The sequence below is a fragment of the Microcaecilia unicolor genome, chromosome 3, assembly GCF_901765095.1.
Source record: "Microcaecilia unicolor chromosome 3, aMicUni1.1, whole genome shotgun sequence".
In the NCBI taxonomy this organism is placed as follows: Eukaryota; Metazoa; Chordata; class Amphibia; order Gymnophiona; family Siphonopidae; genus Microcaecilia; species Microcaecilia unicolor.
Window position 1 is genome coordinate 5,460,186 of NC_044033.1, and position 21,550 is coordinate 5,481,735.

The 21,550-nt window shown below is 46.3% G+C and overlaps 1 protein-coding gene across 2 annotated transcripts in view; it reads right to left on the minus strand.

The window, feature by feature from the left end:
- Nucleotides 1–21,550, minus strand: part of PARP1 (poly(ADP-ribose) polymerase 1) — a 210,030-nt gene that overhangs the window by 163,234 nt on the left and 25,246 nt on the right. For both annotated transcript variants that reach the window (XM_030195730.1, XM_030195729.1), the window contains exon 4: nucleotides 15,247–15,461. In XM_030195730.1, coding sequence (XP_030051590.1) covers nucleotides 15,247–15,461 — 215 coding nt within the window. The remainder of the gene's footprint in view (nucleotides 1–15,246; nucleotides 15,462–21,550) is intronic.

Consider the following 21,550-nt stretch of genomic DNA (forward strand, 5'->3'; position numbering starts at 1 on the left):
AGATCAAATTGAGGGCGTATCCTAGCCGGACTATTTGGCGAACCCACTGGTCGGAGGCTATGAGAGGCCACCTTTGGTGAAAAAATTTTAACCTCCCCCCCACCGGTAGATCGTCCGGCACGGACACTTTGATTTCGGCTATGCTCTGCTGGAGCCAGTCAAAAGCCCATCCCTTGCTTTTGCTGGGGAGCTGCAGGGGCCTGTTGAGGTGCACGCTGTTGACGGGAACGAGCACGCTGGGGTTTGGCCTGGGCAGCAGGCTGGCGAGGAGGAGGATTGTGCCTACGCTTACTAGAATAGGGAACAGTCCTCCTTCCCCCATAAAAACGTTTACCAGTTGAGGTAGAAGCTGAAGGCGTCCGGTGGGAGAATTTGTCAAAAGTGGTGTCCCGCTGGTGGAGTTGCTCTACCACCTGTTCGACCTTTTCTCCAAAAATATTATCCCCCCAGCAAGGAGCATCCGCAATCCGCTGCTGGACTCTATTCTCGAGGTCGGAGGCACGCAGCCAAGAGAGTCTGCGCATCACCACACCTTGAGCAGCAAGCCCTGGACACGACATCAAAAGTATCGTAAACACCCCTGGCCAGGAATTTACGATACGCCTTCAGCTGCCTGACCACCTGCTGAAAAGGCTTGGCCTGCTCAGAAGGGAGCTTGTCCACCAGGTCAGCCAACTACCGCACATTGTTCTGCATATGAATGCTCATATAGAGCTGGTATGCCTGGCTTTTGGAGATGAGCATTGCAGAATGGTAGGCCTTCTGCCCAAAAGAATCCAAGGTTCTAGAGTCTCGGCTCGGGGGCACCGAAGCGTACTCCCTAGAACTCTTGTCCTTCTTAAGGGCCAGATCCGCCACACCAGAGTCATGAGGCAACTGAGTCTGCATTAACTCTGGGTCCCCATGGATCCGATACTGGGATTCTATCTTCTTGGGAATGTGGGGATTAGTTAGCGGCTTCGCCCAGTTCGCCAGCAATGTCTGTTTGAGGACATGATGCATGGGTACAGTGGACGATTCCTTAGGTGGCGAAGGATAGTCCAAAAGCTCAAACATTTCGGCCCTTGGCTCATCCTCTGCAACCACAGGGAAGGGAATGGCCGTAGACATTTCCCGGACAAAGACCGCAAAAGACAGACTCTCCGGAGAAGAAAGCTGCCTTTCAGGAGAGGGAGTAGGATCAAAGGGAAGACCGCAAGACTCCTCGTCAGAGAAATATCTCGCGTTCTCCTCTGCTTCCCACGAGGCCTCACCATCCGTATCGAACACCAGTTCGTGAACCTCAGTCCGAAGCCAGGCCCGTCTCGACTCCGTGGGAACATGGCCGCGGTGGGTACGCCGAGAGGAGGACTCCCGCACCGGCGGCGATGAAGCTCCCTCCATCGACGTTGTCGGGGAGTTATCCTAGGAGGCCGCTGATGCAGGCACCGCAAGTGGTACCGGGACCGAGGACCTCATGACGGGCGAGGGGCCAGCCATCGCCTCTCTCAACGGCACCGGCGGCGCAAGCACCCCTGGTGCCAGAGCGGAAGGGCGTAACAGCTCTTCCAGGATCCCTGGAAGGATGGCCCAGAGGCTCTCGTTCAGAGCAGCTGTTGAGGAAGGCAAGGAGTCCGGTACCGGTGACGAGCTCAGAATCTGTCCGGGACGCGGAGGCGGTACTGGGCTGTCCACAGTAGAGCGCATCGACACCTCTTGTATGGAGGGCGAGAGGTCCTCCCGGCACCGACGCTTAGCAGGTCCCGAATCCATCGGCGACCCGGAGCTCTCGGTACCACGACGAGAAGGCGACTGGTGACGGTGCTTCTTTGCCTTCGCATGAAGCAGGTCACCGGTATTTATAAATGACCTAGAGATGGGAATAACTAGTGAGGTAATTAAATTCGCCGATGACACAAAATTATTCAGGGTCGTCAAGTCGCAGGAGGAATGTGAACGATTACAGGAGGACCTTGCGAGACTGGGAGAATGGGCGTGCAAGTGGCAGATGAAGTTCAATGTTGACAAGTGCAAAGTGATGCATGTGGGTAAGAGGAACCCGAATTATAGCTACGTCTTGCAAGGTTCCGCGTTAGGAGTTACGGATCAAGAAAGGGATCTGGGTGTCGTCGTCGATGATACGCTGAAACCTTCTGCTCAGTGTGCTGCTGCGGCTAGGAAAGCGAATAGAATGTTGGGTGTTATTAGGAAGGGTATGGAGTCCAGGTGTGCGGATGTTATAATGCCGTTGTATCGCTCCATGGTGCGACCGCACCTGGAGTATTGTGCTCAGTACTGGTCTCCTTATCTCAAAAAAGATATAGTAGAATTGGAAAAGGTACAGCGAAGGGCGACGAAAATGATAGTGGGGATGGGACGACTTTCCTACGAAGAGAGGCTGAGAAGGCTAGGGCTTTTCAGCTTGGAGAAGAGACGGCTGAGGGGAGATATGATAGAAGTGTATAAAATAATGAGTGGAATGGATCGGGTGGATGTGAAGCGACTGTTCACGCTATCCAAAAATACTAGGACTAGAGGGCATGAGTTGAAGCTACAGTGTGGTAAATTTAAAACGAATCGGAGAAAATGTTTCTTCACCCAACGTGTAATTAGACTCTGGAATTTGTTGCCGGAGAATGTGGTACGGGCGGTTAGCTTGACGGAGTTCAAAAAGGGGTTAGATAGATTCCTAAAGGACAAGTCCATAGACCGCTATTAAATGGACTTGGAAAAATTCCGCATTTTTAGGTATAACTTGTCTGGAATGTTTTTACGTTTGGGGAGCGTGCCAGGTGCCCTTGACCTGGATTGGCCACTGTCGGTGACAGGATGCTGGGCTAGATGGACCTTTGGTCTTTCCCAGTATGGCACTACTTATGTACTTATGTACCGAAGAGGAGGACGTTGAATCCAAACGCCTCCTCGGGGCCGGGTCCGAAACAGGTCGACGAAAGGAAACTTAACAGGAAAAAACTAGAAATATAGGAAAAAAGGTTCTTTTTTTTTTTTTTTTGAAACAATACGAAAGACACAAGACTTCCAAAAACTTCCGAATGGAAGAACACGGCGAAAACGCGCGAGGGGTCTCCTTGAGGCGCAGACCGACTGATAAACAGCCTTCCTGAGCCGCGGAAAAAAGAAGACTGGCGAACAAGCTCGCGTTTGGGTGGAAAGACGGTTGCGTATGCGCAGGCTAGCAAACGTTGTTCCTAGTGAAGATCTCCAATCAGAGGGGCTGTCGTGGATGTCACCCATCAGTGAGAACAAGCAGCCTGCTTGTCCTCGGAGAATTAAATTTAAACAGGAACTCATTTGTACTTGCAAAGGTCTGAAAAGGCATAAATATGCCTCCTGTGTATGTTGTATTACAACTGTAACATCCCATCTCACTTTATTCTCTAATGAAGTAGTGAAGTTCAGGGTTCTCAAAAAAAAAAAAGATAGGTCTGTGGTGAGATCTTGCTCTTATTCAATCCACACATTTCATTTAAAAATGGATCCCCTCCTGTTCACTATAATTAAATTGCACAATACATGAAGTAGCTTAAGCTATTGAAACACAACGCTGACACGGTAGCTGACACCTGATGAACAGTGAATGATGGTGGTGAGACAAGAGCTTTAAGTCTGCAAAGAACAGCAAGTAAAATCAACAGGGCAACCTCTCTGGGGGCCAAAAATACAAAAGAACATGAGTCAACGCAGCAGTCACTCACCCTGCCAACCAACATCAAGTTCAGACAGACACCAATTCAGGATCTAATTAGGTTCTCCAGTCCTTTATTTTTCAAGGTCGCAAGGGCCATGAGTAGCTCTCTCCTGATAACCAATTACTGCAATTTCCCCCTCCATGCTAATGAGCCAAACATCCCAAACAGGATGGTCATGGAGTTATAAAGCCAGCAGATGCAAGAACCCCCACATAGCCGGCACTGCTTCCAGTCACAGACTCCTCTGTAACAGGAGGTAACCACAAAGCCTGAAGCTGCCGAGACAACATCAGACCCACTCACTGGCTACAACATCACTGGAAATAGAAATGTGTCACCCAGCAGTACCTGGTAAGACTCCAGGCTATGCATGTGATATTTTCACACATATAAACACAAGTTATATGTGTTTTTGCAATCTATGAGACCTCACTGCATGTCATATGCATGTGAGCACGCTGTATGGCTTTCTTTTTACGTGTCCTCTCTAAATTCAAAATAAAATTCTCTCTAACGTCATGGGAATTAGAAAAGGTACAGAGAAGGTTAACAAAAATGATAAAGGGGATGGGACAACTTCCCTATGAGGAAAGGCTGAAACGGCCCCTAGGGGGGCATGCAATGAAGTTACAAAGCAGTAAATTTAAAATGAATCGGAGAAAATATTTCTTCACTGAACATGTAATTAAACTCTGGAATTCATTGCCAGAGAATGAAGTAAAGGTGGTTAGCTTAGCATGGTTTAAAAAAAGGTTTGGATGGCTTCCTAAAAGAAAAGTCCATAAGCCATTTTTTAAATGGGGAAAATTCACTGTTTATTTCTGGGATAAGCAGATTAAAATGTATTGTATTGTTTTGGGATCTTGCCAGATACTTGTGACCTGGATTGGCCACTGTTGGAAACAGTATGCTCGGCTTCATGGACGTTCAGTCTGTCCCAGTATGGCAATACTTATGTACAAGTCCCCAATGCCCCCTAAGCTAGCAGTCTGCGGTATCAAAGAAAGAAGAAAAATGACTGTGGGGATTGAGGGGGGGGGGGGGGGGGAGGATAGGGAGAGATGTATGATGTACACGTAGCCTCGTAACCTTATGCAACTGCTGTTAGACTTTCACTCATATAAACACACAGTGTATTCGTGGGTACGTTATATGAGACTTTTATTACATGTACCGGCTATTTCTACACAGTATGTGAGGTATATGAGTGAAAATACGGTAAATTTGGAAACCAAATAAAGATAAGTAGCACTGATTGTTTATCATCCAGGGAATTAATGTTTAATAGTAAGGCAAAAAGCTCATCGGTCTCCTTTACAATATCACATTAAGGTGCAGATGTCCACCAACCAGTTTTTCGCATCAGATACTTATCTTTCTCTTCACAAATCTGCCTGGCAGTTACAAGCTTAAAAACATTTACCATGTACAAACTCAGGGTCAAAATAGGACAACACAAGTCCTCAGAATATAGAAGGGGAAAATAAGTATTTCTTCATTCAAATTGAATTTCCTTGTAGTTTTCTAGATGTTATCACACACCTCTTCTGTGACTACGGATGTAGTCACCGGAGTACAAGCACCGAGGGACAGCTGCTGTATTGGGGGGGGGCTGTGAATCCATGATGCCAACACAGGAAATTCAACAAACCAAGCCGAATGACACAAATCATCTTACACACAAATCTACAAACTGACAAACCAGGTCAGCTGTGATGGTAATTTATATTTACAAGCGTTTTTAAGCACCTTAACACCTTGTGTACATCTAAACCCAACTCAGATAACTGGGTCAAGCTAAAGATCCATCACACCTAGTATCCTATTTAACAGTGGCCTATTCAGGCTCGGCAGGATGTGAAACAGTAGAAAGATTCCACACCAAACTAGAAACCCACAGCTACACCAGCCATAAAGGTCGCATCAGTACGAATGACTATATGTGGCAGGGACACAAGTAACTTTCAGGAGCCCTTGGAAACACACCTGCAAAATAGGGCTTAGATGATCCGCTTGAACTTACATGGGTACAAAAGTGCCAACATTTACACAAGGAGAACGTAAATGCGGGCACCTGGATTACAGAATTACTCTTGGTTCTGGCATCACGAGGCATGAAATAAGTCTTTTCTTTTCTCATTTTAGTGGACAGCTGGGTCATCTGGGACATCGCAGACACTGAACAGCAGCTCTAAGCTATGGAAACGGTTCATGAAACTGGAGTTCCTTCAAACAGCAGTTCTGCCTTACCAGCCCCCACCCTCAACATCCCATACGTGGTCATAGAGGTTATCATTGCAGTACTCTCAAGTGTTGGCAATGCCCTGGTGTGTATTGCAATTTTCCAAGACAAGCAGCAGTGGACAGTGTCCAACTGCTTCGTGATTTCTCTGGCCATAGCAGATGTCTGCATGGGGACCTTTGCCATTCCATGCACTATTGTGGCAAACATTGGCCTCCCACGGTACAACCTTAATCTTTGTCTGCTGATGTTGTCTCTGACCATCATGCTCACTCATAGCACCATCTTCTGCCTTCTTGCTGTGGCTGTGGAGCGCTATGTAGCCATCTGCATCCCACTCCGTTACAGCAGCATCATGACGCACCAAACAGCGTTAACTGTGATCATTCTGACCTGGGCCCTAGCTTTCCTCCTTGGGCTGGTGCCCATGATGGGATGGCACAAGCCTATGGAAAACGCAAGCTACTGCTTCTTCACTAAGGTGGTAGACATGACTCACATGGTCTATTTCAATTTTCTCGGTTGCTTCTTTGTGCCTCTTGCAATCTTGTTTATCATCTATACCCGAATCTTTGTTGTGGCTAAAAAGCAAAGACAGTGCCTCGTAGTTGGTGAGAGCCAATCTACCAACATGAAGAGAGAGGTGAAGACTGCCAAGTCCCTCGTCCTAGTGGTCTTCCTCTTCACCATCTGCTGGATACCCTTGCACATCGTCAACTGCCTGACTCTCTTCTATCCAGAGTGCCAAATCCCATTCTCTCTCCTGCAGACAGCTATCATCCTATCCCATGCCAACTCTGCTGTTAACCCGATTCTCTATGCCTACGAGATGAAATCCTTCAGAAATGCACTAAAGATCAAGTTCCTACATAGGACCTATATTGTAGGACCAGAAGTACCCAACAGGCCCTCTTGCATCTATTCAAAATAGAGTAAACCATCATATAGGTGATGGGGTAAGGCATGTGGTTTTATTTTTTCCAGTTAACATCTATCAAAAGCCATTAAAAAAACTTTTATTTTTACCACCTTGTTTAATGCTGGCTTGAAGGAACGTCAGTTTCAGTTTCCCCTTACTCTTGCTCCCCCAGTAGGTTATTTTAGTTGGGCAGCTACTCAAAGGTTCTACTGCACCTCACAGGACTATGGTTTTGTTAACGTACTTTGCTACCTATACTAGAGAGATTATTTTGTTTAGTAGTTTTAGGACTCTCTATTCCTTGTTGTGGATTGATATACCATTCTTTTACCTTTACGAACTTTATTTCCCAATATCCCCTCTCCTCCCTCTGAATTTCCCCTAAATCTCTTCATTACATCTTTTCCTCTCCTCCATTTTCCAACCTATCCTTCCCTCCTCTGCCCAAATGTCACCCGCCCCTCTTCTCCTTTTCCCTTTCTGGATTTGTCACCAGCCATGCAATTTACCTGCCATCACTTGTACTGGTACACCCTGGGCTTCTCTCAATGTCTCCTTTTGTATATACATAGAGTGAGATTTGTTTTATTCTCTTGGTTCTGCACCTACAACTGGGGCCTCTACCCTGACAGCAGCTGCAGCTCACTCATCAGCTACTGGTATGAGGGCTGTTAGGCTAGGACCAGCTATCAATGGGAGGCCACTAGCCTAGGGATGACTCATCCTTCTCACTTTCCACTCCAGTCTATAACGATGAAGATTGACCTTTCAGCTGGAGGAAGCAATGATGGCCTGAGTCCTTGTTGAGAGTTACTCACTCATAAGAGTCTTCCAGCTGCTACAAAGTCTCCCCCTAAATATTAGTCTCTACATTATTAAGCTAATTACTTTATTGTGTTTATCATATTTTGATTTATGAGACTCTCTAGATAATTGCTGTGTATTTGTCAAAGATTTTGCATTATTCCATCACGGATTGCAGTTTCTGGTTCTGATATCCTTGGATGGTCCAATTGATGCAGGTTACTGTAGGCTTTTTCTTTATTGTCCCAGAGGAAGGATAGATGTAAATAAGGATCCAGCTCCAATCTCAGTGTATGAGGAGAGTTATTTAGGGGAGATAAAATTTCCTTTCTCCAGCCTAAAATAAAATCGAGGACTGGAGCCTCAACACAGACTGAGCAGAAGTCAGTAAATGTTTGGGTAGTAAATAAGCAGAAAACATAGTTATTTAATCTAAGTTGCAGAGCCTGATGTGAACCCAGCCAGCCAGCCAGTTATATATCTTGTTGGGCAGACTGGATGGACCGTAAGGTCTTTATCTGCCGTCATTTACTATGTTAGTATGTTACGACAACTCTCAAAACCACTAAGCTAAGGATGTGTTCTCCTTCCCTTTTCAGTAGGTAATCTAAGCATTTGATATATTGATATGTATTCCCATGAATGATTTGGGGATTTTTTTTGGGGGGGGGAGGGGCAGGGAACCTAAACTCCAATTCTCCTTCTTCAGTGGGTATGTTGTGCAAACAGAGTGCTCAGGCCCAGGGAGAGAGAAGACAACTGCTATTATAGTAGCCCCTACTGGTCCATGTGTGGTACCAAAGGGACATAAAAGTCCCTCAAGTTTACATGTATTTTATGCTATTTATTTCATACAGTACAGTCTCGATTATCCGGCATTCACTAATCCGACAGATCCTCTGTTGATGTCGTGTCTCTGTTTTCCGGCATAGCACAGAGGGAAGTTTCGCACCTGAGAATTTGTTTCAGACCCGGGACCTCGCTTTATGGACTTTGTTTATGCATTTTTTGAGTAGATACCATTGTTTTCCGTATTATCCAACTTTTCACTTATCCGACAACAAGTCAGTCCTGTTTACATTGGATAATCAAGACTCAACTGTAATTCCAAAGGATCTAATGTGTGCTCTGATGTGTAGGCAGGGGAAATATAATTGGCGAGACCACCGAAGGATTAAGGATGAAAAAAGGGGCCTTCTCTTTGTAGAGCAGTACCAATTGGTGGAGGGGTAGCATTGTATATTAAGGAGAGCCTTGAATCAAATAGATTGAAAATTCTGCAGGAAACAAAACACTTCTTGGAATCACTGTGGATTGAAATTCCATGTGTAAAGGGGAAAAGGATAGCGATAAGAGTGTACAGGCCAGGATGAACAGACGGATGCAGAAATGTTAAAGGAAATTAGGGACGCAAACAAACTGGGCAACACAATAATAATGGGTGATTTCAATTACCCCGATGTTGACTGGGTAAATGTAACATTGGGACATGCTAGGGAGGTAAAATTCCTTGATGAAATAAAGGACAGCTTTATGGAGCAGCTGGTACAGGAACCGACGAGAGAAGGAAAAATTCTAGACCTAGTCCTTAGTGGAGCACATGATCTGGTGCGGGAAGTAATGGTGCTGGGGCCGCTTGATAACAGTGATCATAATATGATCGGATTTGATATTAGCTTTGAAGTAAGTATACATAGGAAATCAAATACGTTAGTGTTTAACTTTAAAAAAGGAGACTATGATTAAATGAGAAGAACGGTGAAAAAAAAAACTTAGAGGAGCGACTGTGAGGGTCAAAAATTTACATCAGGCGTGGATGCTGTTCAAAAACACCATCCTGGAAGCCCAGGCCAAATATATTCTACGTATTAAAAAAGGAGGATGGAAGACCAAACGACAGCTTGTGTGGTTAAATAGTGAGGTGAAGGAAGCTATTAGAGCTAAAAGAAAATCCTTCAGAAAATGGAAGAAGGAACTGACTGAAAATAATAAGAAACAGCATAAGGAATGTCAAGTCAAATGCAAAGCGCTGAGAGGGAAAGCTAAGAGGGACTTTGAAAAAAAAAAAAGATTCCGTTGGAGGCAAAAACATATAGTATAGGTATATTAAAAGCAGGAAGCCGGCAAAAGAATCAGTTGGACCACTAGATGACCGAGGAGTAAAAGGGGCAATCAGGGAAGACAAAGCTGTAGCGGAGAGATTAAATGAATTCTTTGCTTTGGTCTTCACCGAGGAAGATTTGGGTGGGATACCGGTGCCAGAAATGGTATTCGAAGCTGATGATTTGGGAGAAACTTAATGAATTCTCTGTAAACCTGGAGGATGTAATGGGGCAGATCTACAAACTGAAGAGTAGCAAATCTCCTGGACCAGATGGTATTCATCCCACAGTACTGACAGAACTGAAAAATGAGCTTGCAGAGCTATTGTTAGAAATATGGAATTTATCCTTAAAATCGAGCGTGGTACCAGAAGATTGGAGGGTGACCAATGTAACGCCGATTTTTTAAAAAGGTTCCAGAGGAGATCCAGGAAATTATAGACTGGTGAGTCTGACGTTGGTGCCAGGCAAAATGGTACAGACTATTATTAAGAACAAAATTACAGAGCATATTAAAAAGCATGGATTAATGAGACAAAGTTAACATGGATTTAGTGAAGGGAAATCTTGCCTCACCAATCCAGTAGCGTAGCCAGAGTTTAATTTTTAGATGGGCCTGGAGGTGGACTGGGTGGGCACAGGCCTCGCATTTCCTCTCCACCCACTACTACTGCTGCCCCCCCCCCCCCCCGCCGCATTTCCTCTCCATCCACCCGCCGCCGGTGCATTTCCTCTCCAACCGCTACCCCCCCCCCTCCCCTCCCTCCCCCCCCCCCCGCGACAGCCCCCTGCACATGGTCAATTCTGGTCATTTTTACTGACCTGAAGCGCCGTTCTCCCTCCAGCACTGGCAATTCCCATAGCAAGCCTTCTGCCAGCGCACGTTGTCGGAGCCTCTTCTCAGGCACGTCCTGCCTACTCTGCAACTTCCTGTTTTCCACAAAGGTGGGATGCAGGAAGTTGCAGAGTAGGCGGGATGTGCCTGAGAAGAGGCCCCGACGACGTGCGCTGGCAGAAGGCTGGCTATGGGAATCGCCGGTGCTGGAGAAAGAACGGGCTTCAGGCCAGTAAAAGTGAGCAGACCACACGGACGGGGAGAGCGGGCAGAAGAGGCTGGGCGTGCCTGGAGCAACAGTGGCTGGGCCCGTCTAGGCCCACCCGTGGCTACGCCCCTGCACCAATCTACTACATTTCTTTGAAGGGGTGAACAAACATGTGGATAAAGGGGAGCCAGGTTTTTTGTTTGTTTTTTTTTGTTACATTTGTACCCCGCGCTTTCACACTCATGGCAGGCTCAATGCGGCTTACATGGGGCAGAGGGTTAAGTGACTTGCCCAGAGTCACAAGGAGCTGCCTGTGCTGGGAATTGAACTCAGTTCCTCAGTTCCCCAGGACCAAAGTCCACCACCCTAACCACTAGGCCACTCCTCCACTAGTTGATATTGTGTATCTGGATTTTCAGAAGGCGTTTGACAAAGTACCTCATGAAAGACTCCAGAGAAAATTGGAGTCATGGGATAGGAGGTTGTGTTCTATTGTGGATTAAAAACTGGTTAAAAAATAGAAAAAAGAGAGTAGTGTTAAATGGTCAGTATTCTCAATGGCGAAGGGTAGTTATTGGGGTTCCCCAGGGCTCTGTGCTGGGACCGCTGTTTTTTAACATATTTATAAATGACCTAGAGATGGGAGTAACTAGTGAGGTAATTAAATTTGCTGATGACACAAAGTTATTCAAAGTCATTAAATCGCGGGAGGATTGTGAAAAATTACAAGTGGACCTTACAAGACTGGGAGACTGGGCGTCTAAATGGCAGATGACGTTTAATGTGAGCAAGTGCAAAGTGATGCATGTGGGAAAGAGGAACCCAAATTATAGCTACGTCATGCAAGGTTCCACGTTAGGAGTCATAGACCAAGAAAGGGATCTAGGTGTCGTTGATGGTACGTTGAAACCTTCTGCTCAGTGTGCTGCTGCGGCTAAGAAAGCAAATAGAATGTTAGGTATTATTAGGAAAGGAATGGAAAACACAAATGAGGATGTTATAATGCCCTTGTATCGCTCCATGGTGTGACCTCACCTCGAATATTGTGTTCAATTCTGGTCGCCGCATCTCAAAAAAGATATAGTGGCATTAGAAAAGGTGCAAAGAAGGGCGACGAAAATGATAAGAGGATGGGACGACTTCCCTATGAAGAAAGGCTAAAGCGGCTAGGGCTCTTCAGCTTGGAGAAAAGGTGGCTGAGGGGAGATATGATAGAAGTCTATAAAATAATGAGTGGAGTTGAATGGGTACATGTGAAGCGTCTGTTCACGCTTTCCAAAAATACTAGAACTAGGGGGCATGCGATGAAGCTACAATAATAGTACATTTAAAACGAATCGGAGAAAATGTTTCTTCACTCAACGTGTAACTAAACTCTGGAATTTGTTGCCAGAGAATGTAGTAAAGGCGGTTAGCTTAGCGGAGTTTAAAAAAGGTTTGGCGGCTTCCTAAAGGAAAAGTACATAGACCGTTATTAAATGGACTTGGGGAAAATCCACTATTTCTGGGATAAGCAGTATAAAATGTTTTGTACATTTTTGGGATCTTGCCGGGTATTTGTGACCTGGATTGGGCACTGTTGGAAACAGGATGCTGGGCTCGATGGACCTTTGGTCTTTCCCAGTATGGCAATACTTATGTATTTATGTAATTCTATGCTAAGGGAAAGGGTAAAGATTCTAATCTTTTTTCTCTTTCTGGATCTTGCAGGAGAAGCCTCCTGTGTTTGGACATCAGCTTCACTGCCCTCATGCCTAGTGTCACTCTGCTGACCCTCTTTCCTCGTGCCTCACAGTTCATCACCTACTGCTGGGATGGGGAGGTGGACCCCACCCACACTGTCACTGACTAGGGGAAGGATGGACTCCCCAACAATAGCAACAGTGTTCAAGGTAACCAACATGGAAAAGGAAAAGAACTACTAATGAAAAGGACGATTTATTTCAGGATAAAACCTATGCAACTGGTCAGGGAGGGAGGGGAGCGAGACAGAGAACTGATGGGGCAAAAGCAAGGGTAATAAACAGAAAGGCTGATATTAAGCCACAAACATTTTTACATGGGAACCCAGGACAGTTCATGAGTTTTGCATGTTAAAGTGGCCTAATAAACCAGTCTATAGACGCCAGCCGACGTGCCCTCTACCATGTTAAAATGCAAGGTTAGCCTAATGGTTAGTGCAACGGGTTTTGATTCTGAGGAACTGGGTTGATTCCCACTGCATCTCCTTGTGACTTTGGGCAAGTCACTTAACCCTCCATTGCCCCAGGTACCAAAACTTAAATTGTAAGCCCTCTGGGGACAGAGAAAGTACCTGCATATAATGTTTACAGCACTGCGTACATCTAGTAGCGCTATAGAAATGATTAGTAGTAGACCTATTTGTGGGGTACCGCATGGCTCGCCTCTCTCATGGCTCGCCTCTCTCCCCCATGGTGTTTAATGTCCTGCTACAGCCATCAGGGAGATTATAGGAGCAGCTGAAATTATTCTCGACATATATGATGATATTACTATACTTTTACCAGCTCCTAAAGCCTATCTGGATATTTTGAATGAAATTCAAAAATGCATCAATATTATTGAAAATTGGGCAAAGGAATTCCAATTGAAAATCAGGAGAAGACAAAATTCCTTTGGCTTGGCTCTCAAAAAGAGATAGAGGGTAAAGAAAAATTTCCTATCAATAAGATGCAATTTAAATTTTCTTCCAGGATTTTAGGAATTAAATTGGACAGTAAATTATCAGAGATACCTGCCCTCACCCTCTCAAAGACTGCCTTTTCAATACAGAGAAAAATCCAACCTAATAAACCAGAATATTTCCTTGGAGAGTCCTTGGAAGAGTGGCCTGGTGGTTAGGGTGGTGGACTTTGGTCCTGGGGAACTGAGTTCGATTCCCGGCACAGGCAGCTCCTTGTGACTCTGGGCAAGTCACTTAACCCTCCATTGCCTGCCGCATAGAGCCTGCCATGAGTGGGAAAGTGCGGGGTACAAATGTAACAAAAATAAAATAAAAATAAACCACTGTACACAACTTAAAATGACACCTTGCTATAACTGGGAGTAAATGCAACTCATAATAATGAGTAATAGATACATCAAGTCTTAAAGAAAAAAAATCACTCTTACAAATTCTCCAGTGTTTGCAAACTCTTCAAGAAAGTATTGGTGCATCTCACACATACTACATTACAATAATCAATTTTGATAATAATAATATTAGTGATTGTTCAAAGTTCTTACAAATTGATCTTAATTTTCTTAATTACTACCTTATTAATTTATTTCCTACAGTTAAGTCTGTTAAATATCTGAAACCAGTGTTTGCCAAGTCCAGTCCTGGGGTACCCCTTGTCATTCAGGTTTTCAGGATATCCACAATGAATATGCATGAACTTGATTTGTATGCACTGCCTCCCTCCGTTAATGCAAATCTCTCGTGCATATTCATTGTGGATATCCTAAAAACCTGAATGACAAGGGGTAGTCCAGGACCAGATCTGGGAAACACTGTCTTAAACAACTTTCAGCTTCAGTTCCGTATCAATCCACTCTCTCTCTCTCTCAATTGTGGTCCTTCGTAAATAACTGAAGACTGTTTTATTTTAAAAAAATATATGAAATGATTAGATTTGAGGTATTGCTTTTAGGTTTTGTAAATTCCCAGACAGTTGTTCTGGTTCTCTTTTTAACTACATTATCTACATGGAACTGATCAGATTATTGCGGAATAGAAGCTCTTGATGTAATGTAATGTTTAAGAGCTAATGTTTCCATTATTGTATTTATCATATTTTAAAAAGCTAGAAAATGCTGCCAATATCATAACCACAAAAACTGCGCAATGTAACATTCGAGCTATAAAAAATAAAGTCGGCAGTGCTTTTATAGTTCCCGTTCTCTACAAATAAATCATTTTGCACTAAATCCAGCTGCACTGGCTGCAGATAGAGGTTTTTTTCTTTAAACTTCCAGCATAAATTAGTCTTCTTATGCCTGTTAACATTTCTTATTAAACTTTAATGTTCCAAGTTTTAGCAAAACCCCTGGCATAACAGGTCTGGCTTTTAGGGTAATCAAACTACAGCATACACTCGACTGTAAGCAGAGATTTTGGGGTAATGGTTGGTGAGATTAAGAGAAGTGTGTGGATGGAAAGGCTGGATGTGTTATATAGTAACTGGGTGGTGCATGAGGAGTAGGTAAGTGTTTGGGGCAATACAGGCTGCTGAGGGGGACATGACCTGACAAAGTGCTCCCCAATATGCCCCCCCCCCAGCTTATACGAGTTAACGTTTTTTCCCCCCTTTTCAGGGGAAAACCGTTTACTCGGCTTATACTCGGAAAGGCTTATATTCCAGTATATACAATATACCATCAACCATGAATACATTGTTGAGGAGTTAAGGAAAGGAAGCCGCTAGGGCACTGAGCACTCACACACCCTTCAGTTTTGATGGCCGGCAGCTTCTTCTTCAGAATTGCTTTATCCTCCGCTGACAGGGCAGCAAAGCCCTGAATCTGGCTGCCATTTAACTTGGGCCGGAAGTTCAGCTCTTCCCGCTGGCTAACAAAACAGTCCACGTGGTACCAGTTATCAATCAGCCCCAGCTGGGGCTTCTCAGGATGCACCATCATCTTTGAGACTCTGACAAGGTTCTGAATTGGAAGAAAAAGTTATTTAAAATCTAGGAAAGAATCAGCTAAGGAAAAGGTCGGGTACAGTACAAGTGCCAGTCAAAACCCTATTACATCCACCATTCACTGAATAAAGTTTCAAAAGCATACAGGTCAAGTAACAACAATATTAACTACACAGCAACTTCAAAAAATAAATAAAATAAAAATGAAGCTCTTTAAGTTGTCATAAATAAAATTAATTTCAAAGGAGTCTCAAGTGGAGTCTCAGAAAGCACAATGTGAATGAGTGGCCCTGTTCTCATACACACACATATATCCCCCTAGCTCAATCTCTTTTAGAAGACAAACCCAAAGCTATTTATCTTGAAAAGAAGCTGGTTTTCTTCATTAAAAAAAAAAAAAAAATATATATATATAAATAAAAACAAGAGCGACTCACCCGCAAATGCGCAGTAGAGACTTCCCGCTCTGTCCCGCCCTCGCGTCAAGATGCGATGATGTCAGAGGGCAGAACAGAGAGGGAGATGGATGCTGCCGCTGGAGCCTGGAAACGAAGCAACATCGCCGGCGCACCAACCTCCACCCCCCCCATCCCCGACGCTCCCACCCCTCCATATCGGGCCCCCTGCACTAACATGACAGCCCCTCTCACCTCCGTGTGGAAGCGCTCTCGTCAGTGCAGGGGGCCCGGCACGGAGGGAGCAGCGGCGAGGAGGGTAGCTGAACATGGGGGGAGGGCAGGGGGGAGAGAGGAGGGTTGCTGGACATGGGGAGAGAGCAGGCCAGAGAGGAGGGTCGGTGGATGGGGTGAGGCCAGGGGAGAGAGGAGGGCTGCTGGACATGGGGTGGGGGGCAGGGGAGAGAGCAGGGTTGCTGGATATTGATGGGAAAATTAGGTTCTTACCTTGATAATTTTCTTTCCTTTAGTCATAGCAAATGAATCCATTACGAATGGGTTGTGTCCACCTACCAGCAGGGGGAGATAGAGAGCACTGAAAAACTATAGTGCCTCTTGGCCAGCTAGCTCTATCTGCCTCTCAGTATTTGCAAAACAGTGTTACACCGCAAAGTAGAACAACATGAACTTTCCTCACAGCAAACGAACACCCCAGAACAGGAGCAGTAATTCAAAGGAGAGACGAACTCAACCTCCTGTAACAGAACAGAAATCCTGAAGACTGTTTTTCAACTTCTCCCAATGAAGGAACATATCTACAGGAAAAACTGAACCCAAAACAGCATTAATCAATCAAACAGGGAGGGCTCATGGATTCATCTGCTGTGACTAAAGGAAAGAAAATTACCAAGGTAAGAACCTAATTTTCCCTTCCTTGTCATCAAGAAGATGAATCCATTACGAATGGGATGTATCAAAGCAATCCCTAGATAGGGTGGGAACAGGTCACACCACTTGTCAGCACTTGTGCTCCAAAATGCGCATCCCTCCTGGCAGCCATATCCAGCCTGTAATGTCGGGCAAATGAGAGCTTAGAAGCCCATGTCGCTGCACTGCATATCTCTTGAAGAGTGCTCCACTTTCAGCCCAGGAAGAGGAAATCGCTCTTGTGGAATGTGCCTTAAAGGCTTCAGGCGGAGGCCGGCCAGACAGCAGATATGCTGAAAAAATAGCTTCTTTGAGCCAACGAGCCAGAGTAGCTTTAGATGCTGGAGACCCTCTGCGAGGACCTGACAACAACACAAAAAGGTGATCAGAGGTCCTGAAAGCATTTGACATGCGCAGATACTGCAACAGAGCCCTTCACACATCTAGAAAGTGCAATTGCAGAAATGGGTCTCGACAGGACAGCGCCTGGAGCTCAGACACCGTCTCGCCGATGTAATGGCCACCAAAAAGACCGTCTTTAGGGTCACATCCTGCTCCGAAGCTCGCCTAAGTGGCTCGAAGGGCGAACACTGAAGGGCCTTTAAAACTAACCCCAGGTTCCAGGCCAGACATGGGGCCCGCACGGGAGGACGGAGCCGAAGCACCTCTCTAAAAAACGATGCCCCCTCCGGATAAGCAGCCAGGGAGAGGCCAGCCACCTTCCCCCGAAAACATGCTAAGGCTGCAACTTGAACACGCAGGGAATTATAGGCCAAGCCTTTTTGTAAACCATCCTGCAAAAAGTCAAGTATCGGCGAGACAGAAGCCCGCATGGGTGTAATCGCTTTAGCAGCACACCAAGCCTCCAACTGGCGCCAAATCCGAGCATAAGCAACGGAAGTGGAACGCTTGGGGGCCTGAAGGAGAGTGGAGATGACCTTGTTGGAATAGCCCTTGTCTCTCAATTGTGCCCTCTCAATAGCCATGCCGAAAGACCAAAGCGGCAGGCGTCCTCATAGGCGGTCGGGTGGCCCAACTGTTTGGGGAGGCTAAAGGGGCCGGGGTTAGGGGTGGGCCAGGGGTGGAGCTTAAATCCATAATTGTCTGATAACACAGAAAAAATAAATAAAAAAGTCACAATTAATACCTTTTACTAAATTTAGATATTAGATATGTATCATATGTCAAAGAATAAAGTGGTTGCTCAAAGCATATACTAACCACAATCGCTCAACTGCAAAATGCTATGCACAACTTTGTGCAAAAACACACTCAGAACCTTACTGTACTATAAATATTAAACTGGGCAGAACCTAATACACCAATATACCACCCATACGGAAAATGCAGACCGTCAATAATATGAAACAATTCTCATGTTGAGCCACAAAACACCCTAATTCATGTTTAATGTGGGATAAAATGCCATAAATAAGTAAATATAAACTTTTTTTTTTTTTTTTCATTTCTTGATATTTTATTTTTAAACTATTTTATTGACGATATGCATAATACAATTCAGCTTGGAGTAATCATACAACATGGATCAATATACAAATCAACATTCCAACAACATACTTAACATCGTCAGTTGCTTTTTCCCCATTTTCTCCCCCCTTGCCCCCCTTTCCTCCTTACAACTTTTCCAACAGTTTTCATCAATGACAACATCAATAATAGAGCTGCACCATAAGTCAGCCAATATATTCTAACACATTTGGTTCTCTGCAATAGAACTCCCCAGGTACATTCCATCCTTAGGATTTTAACATTTTATGTTACTCCCCCTCTCTCCCCCTATTCCATCAGTTGTACCCCATCAACAGTTCCAATGGTGATCACATAATTTCCATATCTTCACAATAAACTATACAAATTCCCAACTGGACCTTTCTCCAACTGTTTCTTATATAGAAACCCATCATACATCAGAATCAGAAATAGCCCCATGCTATCAACTTAATGATATATGTCAATCTTTGAATTTGGAGCTATTCTACACATGTAACTCCCCATACCTTTGTGGCCCACCTTAATCAAATTCCCCCATCTATTCCCTCGGTTATTTGGTTTGATGTTGTCTATTACCATTGAATATACTTGTCCCCCCCCCCCCCCTCCCTTCCCCTCCCCCCTTCCCATCCCTCTATTCTATCCTATCTTACCTATCTTAGTAAATATAAACTTTTAATGTTGAGCACCTGATTCTCAAAGTAGACATATTCCAAACACTATAATGAAAATAAAATGATTTTTTCTACCTTTGTTGTCTGGTGGCTTTGTTTTTCTGCTCATGCTGGCCCAGTATCCGATTCTGCTGCTATCTGTCTTCTTAACTCCGTTTCCAGGGCTTCCTTTCCATTTATTTTTTTACTTTCCGCCTTTCTTCTTCATTTCTTGCCCTACATCTGTAAGTAAAAGCTGGGTCCTCCGCAGACTTGACTGTCCAGTGGATCCAGCTTCTGCCTATTTTCTCCATCGATATGCAGGTTTTCTCCCTTTTCCCTCATCTCATCTCCTTCCTTCTCTTCCCTCCCCTCCATCCACGTCCAGCATTTCTTCTCTCTCCCTTCCCCTCCATCCATGTGCATCTCCTTCCTCTGTCTTCCCTCCCCTCCATGCATGTCCAGAATTTCTCCCCTTCATCCATGTGCATCTCCTTCCTGTCTTCCCTTCCCTCCATGCCCAACAATTCTCCTCCCCTCCACCCAAGTCCAGCAACCCTCCTCTCTCCCCTACCCTCCATCCATCCATGTCCAGCAACCCTATTCTCTCCCCTGCCCTCCATCTATCCATGTCCAGCAACCTTCTTCTCTCCCCTGCCCTCCATCCACCCATGTCCAGCAACCCTCCTCTCCCCTCTAGCCATCAATGTCCAGCAACCCTCCTCTCTCCCCTGCCCTCCCCTCCATCCACCCATGTCCAGCAACCCTCCTCTCCCCTCTAGCCACCCACCCTTGTCCAGCAACCCTCCTCTCCCCTCTAGCCACCCACATCCAGCAACTCTACTCTCCCCTCCATCCACCTATGTCCAGCAAATCTCCTCGCCCCTGACCTCCCCTCCATTCATGTCCAGCAACCCTCTCACCTGCCATCCTCTCTATCCACCCATGTCCAGCAAACCACCTCACCCTTGCCCTCCGTTCTGTCCCCTTTCCCCCTCCATCCATACCCAGCGCGATTCTCCTCTCCCCTGCCTCCATCCATCTGGGCCAGCGGCACCGTGGGTCTCCCCTTCCCTCCCCTTACTTCCTATCTGCCCCGCGCCGCCCTTTAAAGCTTTAATTTACCTCGTCCCAGCGGCAGGCAATGTCATTTCAGCCCGCCCTGCCTGTCTCTAGTCTTCTCTCCCTTCGTCGTGACGTGAGCCCGTTCCGCAGAGTCCCGCCTTCTGACATCATTTCCTCGAGGGCAGGACTCTGAGGGAACAAACTCACTCCCTTCGTGAGTTCGTTCCCTCAGAGTCCTGCCCTCAAGGAAATGATGTCAGAAGGCGGGACTCTGCGGAACGAACGCGTCACGAAAGGAGAGAAGACTAGAGACGGGCAGGGCGGGCTGAAATGACACGGCTGCCACTGGGACGAGGTAAATTAAAGATTTAAAGGGCGGCGCGGGGCAGATAGTAAGGAAGCGGAAGGGGAGGGAAGGGGAGACTCAAGGCGCCGCTCGCCCGCCCAGAAATTCGGGCAAACGGGCGGCCAAAACCCCTCGGGCGCCAAGCCTCTTATACCGGGCGCCTATGGGCGTCCTCCATGGTTACCGGCCCCTGTGACAACAGGTTCGGTACCAGAGGCAAAGGAAGGGGAGCCTCCACCAGCATCTGACAGGTCCGCATACCACGGCCGCCTGGGCCAATCCGGGGCAATGAGAACCACCTCGCCTTGATGTAGCCGAATCCGCAGGAGTACTCGCCCTATCAAGGGCCCAGAAGGGAACACATACAGGAGGCCCTGAGGCCAGGGTTGAACCAAGGCATCCAATCCCGCCGAGCGAGGATCTCTCAGTCTGCTGTAAAGCACGGGACTTTGGCATTGGCGCTTGACGCCATAAGATCCGCTACGGGCGTCCCCCATTTGGCACAGATCTGAAGGAACACTTCGTCTGCCAGTTTCCACTCCACTGGGTCGATTTGATGCCTGCTTAGATAATCGGCTTGCACGTTGCTCTGACCTGTAATGTGAGCTGCTGACAGAAACTGATGTAGCTCGAGTGGCAAATCTGTGCGGCCTGCGCAGCCAGTGTCCTGCACTGAATGCCGCCTTGTTGATTTATGTAGGCCACTGCTGTCGTATTGTCCAACAGAACTCTGACAGCCAGTCCCTCCAGGGTCGAGTGAAAGGCCAGAAGCGCCTGGAATATCGCTTTCAACTGCAAGCGACTGATAGACCACTCCGACTCCTCGGGTGTCCAGAGACCCTGGGCATGCCTTCCCTGGCAATGTGCCCCCAGCCCTGCAGGCTGGCATCTGTTACCACCAGGCACCAATCGGGAAGCGCTAGCGGCATTCCTCGCCACAGCATGCTGTCGGAGAGCCACCACTCCATACTGAGCAGGGCCGAAGGGAGCCACGTGAGTCTGCGCTGGTAATCCTGAGATATTGGAGACCATCGATGAAGCATGGAACACTGCAGAGGTCTCAGGTGCGCTCTCGCCCATGGCACCACTTCCAAGGTGGCCGTCATCGACCCCAACAGCTGGACTATGTCCCAAGCTCACGGGCGAGGCATCCTCAGGAGCAGACGGACCTGGTTCTGAAGCTTGCACCGCCTTTGCTCGGGTTGAA